General features: G+C 46.6%; 1 protein-coding gene across 1 annotated transcript; it reads right to left on the minus strand.

Annotated features, from left to right (window-relative positions):
• Window positions 1-911: 911 nt before the first annotated feature.
• SKIC8 (SKI8 subunit of superkiller complex) lies at window positions 912-16,278 on the minus strand. Its single transcript, XM_077874799.1, has 10 exons — window positions 16,229-16,278; window positions 15,398-15,425; window positions 13,775-13,880; window positions 13,242-13,414; window positions 6,242-6,390; window positions 5,979-6,072; window positions 5,113-5,206; window positions 3,701-3,793; window positions 3,038-3,116; window positions 912-1,147 (listed from the first exon to the last, which is right to left on the minus strand). Exons 1-10 carry the CDS (start codon window positions 16,238-16,240, stop codon window positions 1,058-1,060), a joined length of 918 nt encoding a protein of 305 aa, XP_077730925.1. The 5' UTR covers window positions 16,241-16,278; the 3' UTR covers window positions 912-1,057.
• Window positions 16,279-16,390: the final 112 nt, after the last annotated feature.

A 16,390-nucleotide genomic window follows, 5' to 3' on the forward strand; every position in this document is an offset into this window, starting at 1 on the left:
CTGCTGTTCAGGACAGCCCTAAAACCTACTCTTCCAACCAAGCCTGTGTGCAAACCCATTTACAAATGGGACCCATAGCTCCAGGGTGTCCTGTCTATACCACAACTTCCTGATCACCGCCGCACAGCTACTGCTGACGGGGTGGCATTACCTTCAGCTCCTTCCTGGTGGCAGGAATGGGATTTGGAGGATGTTTCTTAAAACTGACTCCACCTGTATCTTTGTCACCTCAGAATTAAAATTGAGCTGGTCTGAGAAGAATGGCTCTGGCTGTTGACATTTTCTTGAGATCCAATGAGGGTGTTAAGTGCCAGCCTGCCTCATGCTGCTGGACAGGTGCTCCTACCTGGGGTGAAGGTATGTGCAGACATCAGGCATACAGGCAGCTGTAGAGAGAAGGGGTGGTGTCTGGTGGCAGCTGTGGTGCAGGCTTTATTTGGGGATGGCACAGGCTTTATCTGGGGATGACCGGGGCTTGGGGGACAAGCATATAACCTCACAGGCATATGGAGTCAGTAATAAAAAGCAACAAGCTTCAGAGTGTGAGCCATTTCCATGCAGACCCCGTTGAAGGGACACCAGCTTCTGGGGTATGGAGGTGGGGCTGGCACGTACGGACACCACAGGCAATACCCCCCTAAAGTCTAGGGTGCCATGTGGCAGGTGACATTCAGGGTACCAAACATGCCCAAATAGCAGAACTCCAGGACATTTCCCCCCCCCGGGCAAATACCCTGCTCCCTTCAGGCCTCCATTCAGAAGCTTCTGCAGGACGGATACCCCGAGGAGAAGCCTGCAGCCATCTCAGCTGGGAGGTTTGGGAGGTGCCCGGATCTCTGCATCTCTGGGGCAGATCCTCCTCCCACTCTCCTACCTGCAACAGGGCAGGTCAAAGAGCCCAGAACGCAGTGTTTGTGTTATGAACACTTTATGTTAAAGTATGAACAGATACCATATCTACAAAATTTAAGCTTCTGTTCCAATAAACACTCTGTTTTGTTAAAGCTAGAGAGGTACGGAATGTCATGACCTGCACACCAGCCTGCGAGACTGGTGTTTACACGGGGCAATCATAGACGTGGATTTCCTGGTCATCGCCCACGGACACAATCTTTGAGCCATTTCCATTGTATTTTACTCCCCAGACCTGTACATCAAAGAAAAAGAGAAAGCAAAGTTCTCATGCTTTCATTCTTCACGAGCAAACATCCTTCTCTATTCTCACTATACTGAATCTAGAAAAACAGTGAGACGGGGATGTTCTGGTGCTTTCTGAGCCAGTACACTCCAGGGCTTTCCCTTAACCAGGCACCTTGCATTGCTATGATTTATCATCCCTCCCCTCCCATATTCCACAGTGTCATTTCTAAACCCAAATCAGGATATCTACAAACCTTTCCAGAGTTTCAGGATCTGGGGAGTGACCTTATGCCATGAAGCTGGTACCCATAGGACTGGTGCGGGCTCTCATTTGTGTTTCCAGAAAGAAGGCCCACAACTGCCCTGGGGGTACTGCCTACGGGGAAAAACTGCTCCTCACCTCACTCCTGTGCCCCCATGCCCAGCCCACGAGTCTCTGTTATCAGAGCCTCTGGAGCCTGTCTGTTCTCACAGCTGGACCAGTAGGCATCAAGGAGCCCTGGTTTTACTTGCTATGTTAAGTCAACGGTCATATCTCTTTCCTGACAAAACTGACTCTGAGTGGGGGTTCCAGCCCTGAGTCCAGTGCTTGCACCTGTTAGGCCGACAGCCTTACTTCCACCCAAACACTCCTGAGACCGCATCATACTCTGAGCCACGTGCAGCCAGATTTACTCGCATATGAAATGTTGAAGTCCAGAGGTGAAATATCAAGATTAAATCCCCTCGACTTCATTAGCAGTCATTATTTCACATTAGATGTAAAGAAGCATAAACAATTATATTCACTTCAAGCTGCATTCCAAAGAGGTCATCGGGGCTGCTGGTTGGCTCAGTTGGTAGAACATATGACTCCTAATCTTGGGGTCATGAGTTTGAGCCCCAATATTGGGTGTACATATACATTACTTGAAAAACAAAAATACGATAAAAAACCTGGGATCTTCATAAAAACATTAAAAATATATTAAAAGTCAACTTTTTACTGCCATGGGCATTTTTAAAAGTGACTAGCTTCCTGAAACTTGCTACTCAAAGTGGTTGGGACCAGCAGCATGTGCCCCTCCTGGTGCTGGTTACACATGCAGAAGCCCAGGCCCCGTGCCAGACCTAATGAATGGAAGAGCCCCAGGGATTCCTGATGCAGAGGCACTACATCAGACCACCTTTTCCTTTCACATCCACACGGGCAAAGACAAAAAGTACCCTGGGAGAACAGAGTCACCGCCTCATTTAAAAAGTGAAGCAAAGGGATGCCGGGTGGCTCAGTGGTTGAGTGTCTGCCTTTGACTCAGGGTGTGATCCTGGAGTCCTGGGATCGAGTCCCACATCGGGCTCCCTGCATGGAGCCTGCTTCTCTCTCTGCCTGTGTCTCTGTCTCTCTCTCTCTCTCATGAATAAATAAAATCTTAAAAAAAAAAAAAGCGAAGTAAAAAGTTATTAATGTCACTAAAGCCAAACAACCTGTTAAGAATTTATGGCTTTAAGTATGTTGAAAAAAAACACTTCTATGGCCAGCTCCAAAAATGACAAGAGCTGTGTGTGTGAGAAATGGGCACTTCTAAGGAAGGCCCTTCCTGGGCCAGCGGTGGCACACATGCAGTGGCTGCACATGGAGAAGTGCTCCCGGCATGCCCTGGGCACCCTGCACTTTCCAAAGGCACCAAACGGCTGCGTGGCTGGTGCCGTGTTCCCTGGCCCTCAAAGGGACATCACGTCTCATGGCCTACCTAGCCGCCAGCCCATTCAATGTGTGCAGGACACTGGCTGATGGACACTCAAGCAGATCAAGCAGCAGGTCAGGAGAGGGGACAGGTGTCAGCAGTAGTCAGGTAAGGCTAGCACATCTGCAGGTCTAACCAAAGATAAAGGAACGTGAATGTGAAGTTTGCTGTACCTGATCCTGGTGATCGAAGAAGGTGTGAACACAGGTTCTTGTTCCAACATCCCAAACTTTCACACTTTTATCAGATGAACTGTGTAAAAAAGGGAATATCAGTTTCAAAACAGTTTGTATTCTGGGTTTAGGTTGGAAGGAATGTGACCAGAAACCCCACCATCCTTCGCTCCCCTATTCTGCCTAGCTGTGTGCACCGTGGCTTGCCTGAGCCCCACAGGAGCCTCAGACACGTGTGCCTGTTCCAGGTTGGAGGGGGCCTGTGAAAGCCTCCCAACAAAGAGGCTGCCGTAACCTCTGTGCAATGCTAGTAAGCCGGCCATCTCCTTTCTTTACCGTGTGGGCTGCCCTGGCCCTGAAACACCACTTGTACACCGATTTATGTATTTTGAGATACTGTTGGAACACAGGTATCCCTACAGCAACTGCATGTGGAAGCCTAGATTTATAAGGAAAAACTAAAAATTGAACTATTCTAAGAATCCACCTTTGTTCCAGCTAGGACAACTACCTTCACAACTCAGGCAACCACTCACAAAATCAATGTAGAAAACAGTCTACCTGAATGAAAAAGGGTCGGACCATCTTCAAATTTTAAGGCAACTCACAAAGGACAGTCTTCATTTCCCCAGCATTTAAGAAATGGCTAAGAATCATAAGTACCTGGACACAAAGTGGGTGTCGTCAGGACAAAATGCAACATTCAGCACCCATGATGCATGGCCACTCAGCGTGCCAGCCAAATTGGCATGTTGTCTGAAATGGGAAAGTTTCAAACAAAATGGAAATGATACAAATTTTTACAGGAGCATTAGCACAAAATGTCTGAATTTCCCCCCATAACAGAGTAGGACCCACAGCAAGCTGAGAGCTTCATAGCCCAAAATCAAGAAGGAGAAGAACCACAGGAGAAGAAACTAGCAGGGGGGCTGGCTGCCTGAGGACAGTAGCAGGGTGTCCCTGCCCGCACAGCCGGCACCCCTTCCACCAGGGAGCCAGTGCCTCCTGTCCAACGGAGCTGCTCATATTCACGCTTTAGGACAGATGTGGCATGGACAGACCATTTTAATCAAACCAAGAACAAGACGGGTCTAATTACAAAAGCCATTTTTCACTTTCAGAAAAGTGAAATGCAATCAGCAAAGGCAGGAGAACAATCCTGAGGCCTGAATGCAGCGTGGCGAGGTCCTACATGGGAGAACAGGCTGCAGCCGCACAGAACAGACCTTGGGGGGGGAGGGGCGGGGTCCAAGGAGAGGCTCCTGCTCTGCACTTAGGGGAGACTAGTCACTAGTCCCTCTGGAGCCTGAACTCCCTCTCCAGCTCTTGTTCAGAACCTGCACTTCTGCCACCTTGCTGACATTTTGTCCTCCATGTTCCTCCACCCCGGTGCAAACCCCCCAGAAAACCCTCACGAGCCCACATGAGGGCACACAGGTGGTCAGGGTTGTGGCACCCACTCACTGCTGGGGCACGGACCAGTATGTCCTGTGCACCCATGGCACCAGACTACCATATTCGGAGGCCATGAGCCAGAGGCACATAGACCACATTGCTGAGTCCAAGCATCAAGGACACAAACACCCTCCAAGGGATGCCTGAGGGTGGAAAAGAACAGTGGGGAACCCTGAAGATATGGGCAGCGCACAGGCTTACAAGAGAGCTGTGACCTGAGGAGAATGATCACTCAACTCACTCCTACACCTGCAGTCAAACCACTAACAGTCCCGGGAGAGGCAGAAGAGTGCAGACTGGATGTTTGTGGTTCTGCCATAACTCTGCACCAGTGACCACCAGTGGTTCCACCTCCTTATCTGTACACACCTTACTTACCTGAAGGAAGTGAAAATCCATGAGCTCCACAAGAGACAGGATAGCTGGAAACAGGCAGGAAGTGCCTGATCCTAGCAGGCAGCCTGTGACATTCTAAGTTCAAGGTCAGGAGTACTGACCTGGGAGCAAAGCCCAGGGCCCTGCACACAAGCCCCCCCTGGGCCCAGGACTCCTTCAAGCAGTGGGATACAGGAAGGGCACTGATACTGGGTGAGAAGCCTCGAGTCTCCATGATAACTTACACATCATAGATCTTGATGTAGCCATCATCTGATGCAGTGACCAGGAGCTGAGAATCCGGGGAGAATGTCAGGGAACGGATAGGCATAGCATGGCCTGAAATTCACAAAGGCCCCTGTCAATCTGGCAAATCACAGGTTCCCCACTGACAGTGAGTGTCCCTTTTAATGACCACAGTCACTGAGCCGCACTGCTTCTGTCAGAGGGTGGGGAGGGACTGCACAGGCTCTCCTGCTAGTGTTCCAGAAATATCCACATAACACAGGCCCCTCCTCCTGGAGCCATTTCTCCTGGGTTCCTTCCCTCATCAGCTTGACCTCAGCATACATGGCTGGTCTGCTATCGACACGGACAAACGAGGAAATATACATGCTGATCCATACGGATGGGCTACAGGATGCTGTCTCCTACTGCATCCCGTATTGTATGGTAAATGGTAAACTAAGCAGGCCCCGTATTTGCTTGGTCAGAATTGCAACTAGTAGGAAGAGCAGAGTAGAAGCCTCCCTCCCAACCATGCTGTGAAGCCGCAGGGCAGGGCACAGGTACTGTGCATTCATCCACCTTCAGGTTTTTGACAAAAAGTCGTTCTTAATCACAACGTTCTGCAGAACCAAACAGGACAGAAAGGAAACACTCACATGACTGAGATACACGGACACATAAACAAGTGAGTGTTCACCAGAACAAGCACGTCCAGGTTCTACTGGACGACCAAACTAGGACCTGGAGGCATTTCAGATTTCCAACCGAGATCACTCTTTTGCAAATGTAAAACTCATTTGTCATTTAGTAGCATTTTAATAAAAGACTAATTCCTCCTTGGTGATCTGATAACCCACTTTACACAAAACAAAATGAGCCATACCTTCCAGCGTGTGCAGAAGTTTTCCAGTTGCAATATCAAAAATATTGATGATCCCATCTATGGCTCCACTGGCCAGATACTTCCCATCAGGGCTCTGTGCAGAGAACATTCGGAGGACATCTGAGACTCTGCGGGGCTAAGCCGTCCCCACCAAACACAAGCAGAGCTGCTACTACAGGCTGTGCCAGCCAGACAGCGGCGGTCACAAGCTGCAAGCGCATAAAGTAGAGTTGGGGAGAGAAGAGAGAGCAAGGGTTCCTTACATATGCAATACTAAGAATGAATTTTCCTCTCGTGTCCAGAGAATATTCCTTTTTCCCACTTTCCACACCAAAAATGTTCACTTTCCCCACATGAGTTCCTGTGGCCAGATACTGGGAATCAGGAGAAAAGGCCAAAGTCCAGGCATCCACTGAACAGAAAAAAAGAAGGAAAAAAATACGGTGAGAAAAAGTGTGACCTTAAGTTTTAAAACTTTTACAATTTTGCCAAAAGATACAGTTTTTAAAAATTAGAAACAATGTCCTGATTCAAAAACCTATGCGTGAAGTTGCTAATTCTTTACCAATTTAGTTTATGGGCTTTTAAAATTTTTGATAAAAATAAGATAATACCAACTGTTAACAAGGATGTGAAGAAACCAAAATCCTCATGTACTGGTGGAAACATAAAATGGTGCAGCCATTCTGAAGAACAGTTAAACAGTTTTCTTTTTAAAAATGTTAATCACCGGGACACCTGGGTGGCTCAGCGGTTGAGCGCACCTTTGGCTCAGGGTGTGATCCCAGGGTCCCAGGATCAAGTCCCACATCAGGCTCCCTGCATGGAGCCTGCTTCTCCCTCTGTTTCTCTGTCTCTCATGAATAAATAAATAAGATCTTTAAAAAAATGTTAATCATTTGGCACTCATCAGGATACGTAGCCTCCTTTACCCCTATCACCTGTGCACAGAGGTGCCCCCACCACACCCCCACACCCCCCGCTGGTGACCAGCAGTGTGTCCTCTGCGGTTCAGTTTGTTTCTTGGTTTGTGTTTCTTTTTCTCTTCTTGTTCGTTTGCTTTGTTTCTTAAATTCCACATGAGTGAAACCATATGGTAATTGTCTTTCTCTGACTGACTCATTTCACTCAGCATAATACCCTCCAGTTCCATCCACAACAATGTAAATGGTAGATGTTCATCCTTTCTGATGGCTGAGTAATATTCCATTGTATATATAGACCACATCTTCTTTATTAATTCCATCTGTCGAAGAACATCTTGGCTCCTTCCAGTTTGGCTATTGTGGACATTGCTGCTATGAACTTTGGGGTGCAGTTGTCCCAGCATTTCACTACATCTGTATCTTTGGGGTAAATACCCAGTAATGCAATTGCTGAGCCATTGGGTATCGCTATTTTTAACTTCTTGAGGAACTTCCACACTGTTTTCCAGAGTGGCTGCACCAGGTTGCAGTCCCACCAATAGTGTAAGAGGGTTCCCCTTTCTGCACATCCTTGACAACATGTTTCCTGTCTTGTTAATTTTAGCTATTCTCTCTGGTGTATAGTGGTACCTCATGGTGGTTTTGATTTGTGTTTCCCTGATAGCAAGTGATGTGGAGCATTTTTTCATGTGTCTGTTGGCCATCTGTATGTCTTTGGAGAAATACCTGTTCATGTCTTCTGCCCATTTTGTAACTGGATTGTTTTTTGGGTATTGAGTTTTATTTTTTATTATTATTTTTTTAATTTTTATTTATTTACTTATGATAGTCACAGAGAGAGAGAGAGAGGCAGAGACACAGGCAGAGGGAGAAGCAGGCTCCATGCACCGGGAGCCTGATATGGGATTCGATCCCGGGTCTCCAGGATTGCGCCCTGGGCCAAAGGCAGGCGCCAAACCGCTGCGCCACCCAGGGATCCCGAATTTTAGAAGTTCTTTATAGATCTGGGATACCAGCCCTTTATCTGAGATGTCATTTGCATGTATCTTCTCCCATTCTGTAGGTTGTCTTTTAGTTTTGGTGACGGTTTCCTTTGCTGTGCAAACCTTTTTATCTTCATGAAGTCCCAAGAGTTCAATTTTGCTTCTGTTTCCTTTACATTCATAAATGTGTCTAGTAAGAAGGTGCTACTGCCAATGTCACAAAGGTTGTTGCCTGTGTTCTCTAGGATTTTTGTCTCACATTTAGGTCTTTCAACCATTTTGAGTTTATCTTTGTGGTGTAAGAAAATGGTCCGGTTTCATTTTTCTACATGTGGCTGTCCAATTTTCCCACACCATTTACTGAAGAGACTTTTTTCCATTGGATATTCTTTCCTGCTTTGTCGAATATTGATCAAAGAGTTGAGGGTCCATTTCTCTATTCTGTTCCATTGATCTATGTGTCTGTTTTTGTGCCAGGACCATATAGTCTTGATGATTACAGCTTTGTAATATGGCTTGAAGTTTGGAATCGTGAGGACTCTGGTTTTGCTTTGCTTTTTCAAGGTTGCTTTGGCTTTTTGGGGTCTTTTGTGTTTCCAAACAAATTTTACAATTTTAGGATTGTTTGTTCTAAATCTGTGAAAAATGCTGTTCATATTTTGATAGGGATTGCATTGAATGTGTAGATTCTCTGGGTATCACAGACATTTTAACAATTTTATTCTTCCAATTCATGAGCATGGGATGTTTTTCCATCTTTGCATCCTCTCAATTTCTTTCATCAGTGTTTTATAGTTTTCAGAGTACAGATCCTTTACCTTTTTGGTTAGGAAAATTCATAGGTATCTTACTGGTTATGATGCAATTGTAAATGGGACTGTTTTAACAGTCTGACAGTTTCTTAAATGAAAACAAACTTACCAGAATATCCTGCAATTCCACTCCTGGGTATCTAACCCAGGAGAAATGAAAACACATATTCACACAAAGACTTGTGCACAGATGTTCATAGCACTATAGTTTTTACATAGTAAAAATTTGGAAAGCATCCACATGTCCATCAAGTGGTTGGTGCAAGAACAAAATAAGGAACTGCTGATACATGCTACAATGTGGAGGAACCTTGCAAATGTGATGCTACAGAAAGAACGAAGACGTAGAAGACAATACAATTCCACCTACACAACATTTTTCAGAAAGGCAAAACTACAGAAATGAGGAGCATATCAGTGGCTGCCTGAGGCTGAAGGTGGAGGAGACTGACTCTACATGGACACAAGGGTATTCTCTAAGGCCTGGAACTGCAGTGGTGACCATACAACCCCAGAGATTTACTAAGACTCACAGAACCAAACACAGAGGGCTACCTTTACATTGCAATTATACAAGTGAGAGCTTATCTCAATAAAGCTATAACTAGGGACGCCTGGGTGGCTTGGCGGTTGAGCATCTGCCTCTGGCTCAGGGCATGATACAGGGTCTCAGGATCGAGTCCCACATCGGGCTTCCTGCATGGAGCCTGCTTCTGCCTCTGCCTATGTCTCTGCCTCTCTCTCTGAGTCTCTCATGGATTAAATAAATAAAACCTTAAAAAAAAAAAAAAAAAAGCTATAACTAAATCAAGATGTCCTACCACAAATACTCTTCTGTTAAACTAGAATATGACAAAGTATTTACCACAAATTAACAAGGACTGGAAAGAGGCACTGCTGCTTTTAGAAAAACCACCTAGTTTCTAAGTTACACCATTCAGCTTAGTTCATTTCAAGAGCTCTATTCCAGTGTGATTTGTGCATCACACTACTTCCTCAGCTGGATTTGGGGGGGGGAGGGTCGTCCTCTGGACTCCCCTGGGGTAGGGGCAAGTGATGATTTCTATCTGGGAACATGCCACTGGTGGTAGTCTAGCATTTATTTTCTGAGCTACTCAGAACCACTTCAGAGGCCATCCCAAAGACCTCTAGGGGCCTTTGGGGTCAGGGGTTGGAGGCCAGTTGCTATCTAGTTGCTCACTGTCTGCCTGTCCCTTTATCCACATGCACTCTTGTAGAGGAACACACCCCAAGTCTTGCCACCCTGCCCTGACACAACAGTGCTTGTCAGATCAAAGGGAAAGCAGAGAAAGGCTCCCTCCCAAGTCTCTGTCCTCATTCCTGGGAAGATCTCACATACAGCAGGCCCTTCCCAGCCCACAGGACTGAGAAGAGGCTGCTGTGAGCTGACACATGGCAGATGGCAGGTCCCAGCACAGAGGGCTCAGCACCATCTCCCATGGTTTTGTTTTCTTTTTTTAAGAGTTTATTTATTTACTCGAGAGAGAGAGACAGAGAGAGAGAGCGCGAGCGAGTGAGACAGAGAGGCAGGCAGAGACACAGGCAGAGGGAGAAGCAGGCTTCATGCAGGGAGTCTAATGTGGGACTGGATCCCGGTACTCTAGGATCACGCCCTGGGCCGAAGGCAGGCGCTAAATCGCCGAGCCACCCAAGGATCCCCTATCCCCAAGGTTTTTTAAAACAAAAATCTCGGGTAGCCCTGGTGGCGCAGTGGTTTAGGGCCGCCTGCAGCCTAGGGTGTGATCCTGAGGACCTGGGATCAAGTCCCACGTCAGGCTCCCTGCATGGAGCCTGCTTCTCCCTCTGCCTGTGTCTCTGCCCGCCACCCCCCCGAATAAATAAATACATAAATAAAACAAAAATCTCTTGCAAATTTCAACACACATATTCAAAGGGGTAATAATTTAGTTCTATCACTTTTCTCACGAAATGTTCATTTTTAAAAGGAAATTAACTTCAAGAATGCTCAATTTTTTTAAAAAAAGATTTATTTATTCATGAAAGACACAGACAGAAAGGCAGAGGCATAGACAGAGGCAGAAGCCCCATGCAGGGAGCCCGATGCAGGACTCGATCTGGGGACTGCAGGATCACGCCCTGAGCCAAAGGCAGGTGCTCAACTGCTAAGCCACCCAGGCATCCCATGAGAATGCCCAATTAACCAAGATCTGAAAAAGCTTTTATAATCAATCTCTCAAATAGCTGTTTTTAATCTCTTTACTAATAAATAACTAGAATTTATTCTAACAAGATTATGCTTACTTATTCCTATTGTAATTTAGCTGTTTATTTATTTATTAAAGGTTTATTTATTTATTCATGATAGACAGAGAGAGAGAGAGAGAGAGAGAGAGGGAGGCAGAGACACAGGCAGAGGAAGAAGCAGGCTCCATGCCAGGAACCCAATGTGGGACCCGATCCTGTGTCTCCAGGATCGTGCCCTGGGCCAAAGGCAGGCGCTAAACCGCTGAGCAACCCAGGGATCCCCATAATTTAGCTGTTTACAGAAATAATGGTTACTAGAAAATCTGCTTTGAATTCCTTTCAGTTTAATAAAATATTTCTAAATATTTTTATATTTCCCTGTTAGCTGGTTTACGATATAAAATTTTTAGCATCAAATATCCTGATGCTCAAAATTGAAGGGATTTTTGTTCCCACATTCTAAGCCTATAATTTCTGCACAAAAGGTATCTATCATAATCACTAAGCTCCACCTCATCACTGGGAGCAGCTCCTTACTCATGGGGGTCCTGCCTGTCTGAGGGCGCGGATGCCTATCCCAAGTGTCCAGTGCAGGGAGCACAGCTGCCTTGTTCATGAGGCCCTCGCCTATGTCCTCACTGCCATCCACATCCTTACATTCCCCGGGATCAGGGATTTTCTCTTTCCCTTTTCCCTGTTATTTGTGGTGGTCCACATCCTCCATGTATTTTCAAAACAGGCACAACGTATGTGTTGTCCCCACACTCATGAGCAGAGTGAGCCTTTGCATGGCTCAGTTGCTCTTTAGCTATTAACAGCAGCACCTGCTTTTACTACCCAAGTACCTGCTGTGCCACAACCAGATTCCTGTCCAAAGAGAAAGTAAATCTAACCCCTTGACGAATCTCTGGACCTTGTTTCTTTCCCAACAGGAACCTTTCCACAAGCACTTGACACACACAGAACCGACACCCAATTGTTTAGGGCACTGGGTGTCAGGGAAGGCAAGCTGCGTACAGACTCATCCTCTCCCTTGAAACCAAGCCAGTACTCATCTCTCCAAGTGCAGCGCACCCAGGACCACAAGATCAGCTCACTGCCCTCAGCATCACAGGTCTGGGGAAGGCTTTGGTGCCCAAGGTAAAAAGGCAGTGACAGATCTGCCTCCTCCTCCTCTCCGGGGCTCTTTGTCTTCATAGGCTTTGGGGGCTGGTCTGGGGCCTCAAGTCCTCCATGAGCGATGTCAGCAGGTAAGAATACAGGCAAAGACAATCACCTGGGAAGTCAGTGTCTGAGTAGCTTTTTCCAAATACATATCCAGCCCACACACCCTGATGATTGCTCAGGGTCTGGGCATGCGTATTCTTTAGAAAAGCTCCAGCGGTAAGTACCATAAACATGAACTATTGCTTCTGAGGGGAAATGCACTCAGTCCCCAAATAATCTAGCTTCCCTATAAACTGTGGGACTATTATTCTTTACAATATAAAGACAGCCTGTATTGGCTACTGAGCATAACCACTGGGAGGCAAGTCCACCTGGGGCTCCAATCAAGGGAATTATGTTCAGGAAACACTGAAGTAACTTTTCTGTAGCCAACCCTCGAAGGGTGTACCAGAGAGGCAAGTAGCTCTATGCTCTCTGGGGGTCATGACCCATTCTGGCCAGATAGCCTCTGGTCGTGAATGCTATGCAGTCATTTACAAGCAGACTGAAGGCTACAAGGAATTCTGAGATGTCGTGTGGTTGTTCCAAGTTAAACCATCCACTGAAACCATTAATTCCTTTCCCCCAGATATTTATCAATGCTGATGGACAAGATTATGCTGTCCTATGGTATTTTAAAAAAAGAAATGTTATTCTAGCAGTTTCATGTCAAATGCTGGGAATCGGGCACTGTAATCATAATTCATAGAGGTTACCATGATACAGATTTAAGACAACACAATACTTTATACTGAAGACTTCTATTAGCCATTGCATGTCAAATCAGACTATGGCAAACCCAGAACCTCCGGACCATCCAAATCCACAGCTCCAAATCGACAATTCTAAAATCTAAAACCTCTGAAAACTCTGAGGTTTTTAATAGGCTTAGCACTAAAATTTACTTGGCAGTAAAACCTGACCTAACGGATGTAGAAACACTGTTTAGTTGCTGAGACATTAATGCTTGGAGGGCACTCCTCCCAAAGCTATTACGTAACATACAGTTCATGCACCCATGTTAATTAGCCCCTCAAATCCAAAAACTTCTGAACTACAGGTGTGGAAAGGGGTTGTGTCTATTATCTTCCTGGCAAGTAAAGCTCTTACCTGGTCCTGCATCTATAGATTTTATCTGTTTGCCATTATCCAAGTCCCAGAGACGAATATGAGCGTCAAGAGAACTGGATGCAGCGATGGGCAGCGTATGGCTGATGTCCACAGACACCACGCCCAGTTGATGTCCCTCTAGACTCCACTGTAGGTCCAGCCTCTCATCACACCTGCAGTGGGGGACAGAAAAATGGGTTTTTGCACAACAGGCTGTACCAGCGCCTAAAATTCTAGGCCCCCATGACCTGCCCCCTCCCATTACCAATAGTCTGTAAAATGCAGACTTGGAGTGGAACCCATGGGCATGAAACACCAAGGGAAGCCAAGTTTTAACTGTGGGACTTTTTTTTTTTTCTTAAAGTATAGGCCTTAACATTGAATAAGGGGAAAACGTAGGCTGCCTTTTTATACCATCAGACTGCTACTGCTTTCTTGCCTAGGAAACACGACTCTCCTGATTGCACCTTGGGAGTCCAGAAGCAAAACTGTGAACCCCAATTTCCAAAGCCATAAGGGGAGAGGGCACTCACCACTTCCAGACTTTCACCAGGTCATCCAGGGACCCCGTAACCACCGTCTCAGAGTTTTCTTTCTTGTTTGTCCCCCAGGCAACCGACCAAATGGCATCATCATGGGCTAGAATTAGAAAGCACTTCATTTAAGTCTTCCTGCAATGTCTAAACCGCACAGGCTGAAAGGAAGCAGAAATGCTGCTCTGACAACTCTAAGCTCACAGCCACCTGCTTTAACTGTCTTGCCAAGTGCTTTCCCATCAGTTTCTGTCAGAACTGCAGAGGGACACACGAACACTGGACATTCTGAAAAAGCCTCTTGTCCCAAATCACAGGTTTACCTGGTAGGAAGGGAGTACCAGAGCCATCTATGTCCTTTCCACTTTAGCATACTGCCTGCCTGTGTCACCTGGTTAGAACCAGGGAAACCAGTGGGAAGCCCCTCACCCTCCAAAGACCTAAACTTGGTAAGACTGGTGCCTCAAGGATCCTTGGCAACCAGTAGGCAGTTCAAGTGCAAATAATACAGGTCTGAGAACAAATATCAAGATGCTTGAGCTCTCCAACACAAATGTCTCTTATGCTTCATCAATCAGTAACTACGTTAATTTTATATAATATTATCTCAATTAACCACAACAACCCTATGAAGGGTTAATATCCTCATCCTACAGACAAGGAATCAGAGGCTTAGGGAAGCACAGTAACTCACTCAAAGTCAAAAGCTAAGAAGCATCAGAACTGGGATTTAAACTCAAGCTCTGCTGACTAAAGTCCAGCTTAAATTCCAAGTCCACCAACTGCATATCTGGTGGCCTTCCCTGTCAGGTCTGCAGACCTGGCGCAGGTCCAGGGATGTGGCAAGTGCACACAGAGGCTTTATTCATGCCTTGTAGCAATGATCGAGGAATACCTTCCCAATACGTATCAGGGCCATGAACGGCTGTGGCCTCAGTGAGAATGCCCACCTGAGTCTAGCCTGCTAGCTCGCCACCTGGAAGGCATTAGCAGCATGCCAGGTAGTTGAAGGTAGTTGATGGCATGCCTGACTAGTTAGTTACCCATCTGAGCTAACTTGAAGAATGCATTTGGCTTTAACTTCAGCCTATCTAAACATCAGTTACCTAGAGTGGAAGAGCTTTTACAATGCCTTTCCACAGGTTCCTCCCGGCTTTGCCCAGCTCTTCCAGGTGTGGTGAAGAAACGGGGCACATGAGAAGCCCAGCGTCCTGGCAAGCTGTGTCCCAGACTACACTGACTGTTCCCCATTCCCATCCCACCTCAGCTACTGCTGCACAGCACCCAGCCCATCCTCCACTTCTACTAAGGGTCACGGTCTGAAGGGGGGAACCATCGTAAAGGCGCCAAGACATGTTCAGAGGCTCTAAGGTTCCCCTTCATCACCCTGGCTACTGAGAAGCTCAGAGCTTCATCTTTCTCAGGTGGGAAAGCTTCCCTCAGACTGCAGCTTCCCAGTCTATTCTGTGACCCCTGCTTTTTCTTTCTAGTTAGTTGTCTGGGGGCTTCTGTTGCTGTTTGCTTGTAAATATGTGTTTTCAGCTGCCCCTGCCATCTCTTGTGCATGTCAGTTCAGCCTTCCAAACACCAGGGACAACAATTCTCACAGATGAGGCTGCTTACCTTGTTCTTGTTTGAAGAGAATACTGTACTAAAAAAGAAGAGATGTCACATTAAACCAACAGTCAGACTTCAGAGGTATCCCCTCCCTCCCTAAAACACCCCCCCGGACCCAGTTGACCACACATTCCCCACTGTAAGCTACTCCGCCATCCTCACCCTGCCCATCCTTGCAAGCTCCCTGATTCCTGCTCATGCCAGATATGCAGACTCAACTACTACACCAGAAAAAAATCAGTTCTTGCAGAAACTGTCCTCTCCTCACCCACTGCTAGGAGACTGATAAATCCTGTGCATTCCCAGCTATGATCACCAGGAGACTCTGCATCCGGGTTCCAGCATAATTTTTGCAGTTGTACAAAACCACATAGTCTGCCTAACCTGTTATCATTGTCCCTAATCTTATGATAAAAATTTCCCCATTTCTGATTTTTGTTTCTTGTTTTTGAAGACATTTTTTTTTTTTTTTTTTTAAGGACGCTCTACGCCCAACATGGGGCTTGAACTCACAACCCTGAGATCAAGAGTCGCAGGCTCTAGTGACCGAGCCAGCTGGGTGCCCCTGAGTATGAATTCTCCCCAATCCCTCTGGAAACTGTGGAAATATTTCGATAGGTGAAATCCTCCTCCTGCTGGTGTTGTGCAGCTTATAGTGCCCCCAACTGTCTGGTGATTTGGGCTCAGGGTCACCCAGCACTTTATTTTATCCACCCAGGACTTTAAAAGCAGAGCAGGAGCAGATGCTAGTTTCCTGACTACATACCCAGACCACATCCTGGGCTTCCACCTGCCAAAGGAACCAAGTGTTATTCTTCCCGTCCCCATAGGCCTTACCTGGTTGGTCATTTCCTCAACCAAGGAGGAAGGCTACAGGCCAGACAGTTCTGTGGAGACATGAGGGCTTCAGTATGGGGGTGTCATCAGGACAGAGGCGGATACGGGATAGGGCAACCCTCTGTCAGAGCGGCCCTGACATTCTTCAGTGGATCAGCCCCA

This window comes from Canis aureus, chromosome 2, assembly GCF_053574225.1.
Source record: "Canis aureus isolate CA01 chromosome 2, VMU_Caureus_v.1.0, whole genome shotgun sequence".
In the NCBI taxonomy this organism is placed as follows: Eukaryota; Metazoa; Chordata; class Mammalia; order Carnivora; family Canidae; genus Canis; species Canis aureus.

Excerpts from the sequence above, each read along its gene's own strand:
- SKIC8 (XM_077874799.1), bottom strand. Across the intron at positions 13,881-15,397 it reads TCTCTTCAAACAAGAACAAG|CCCATGATGATGCCATTTGG; the intron begins GTAAGCAGCCTC and ends TTCTAATTCTAG. Across the intron at positions 3,794-5,112 it reads TACATCAAGATCTATGATGT|ACAACATGCCAATTTGGCTG; the intron begins GTAAGTTATCAT and ends TTCCCATTTCAG.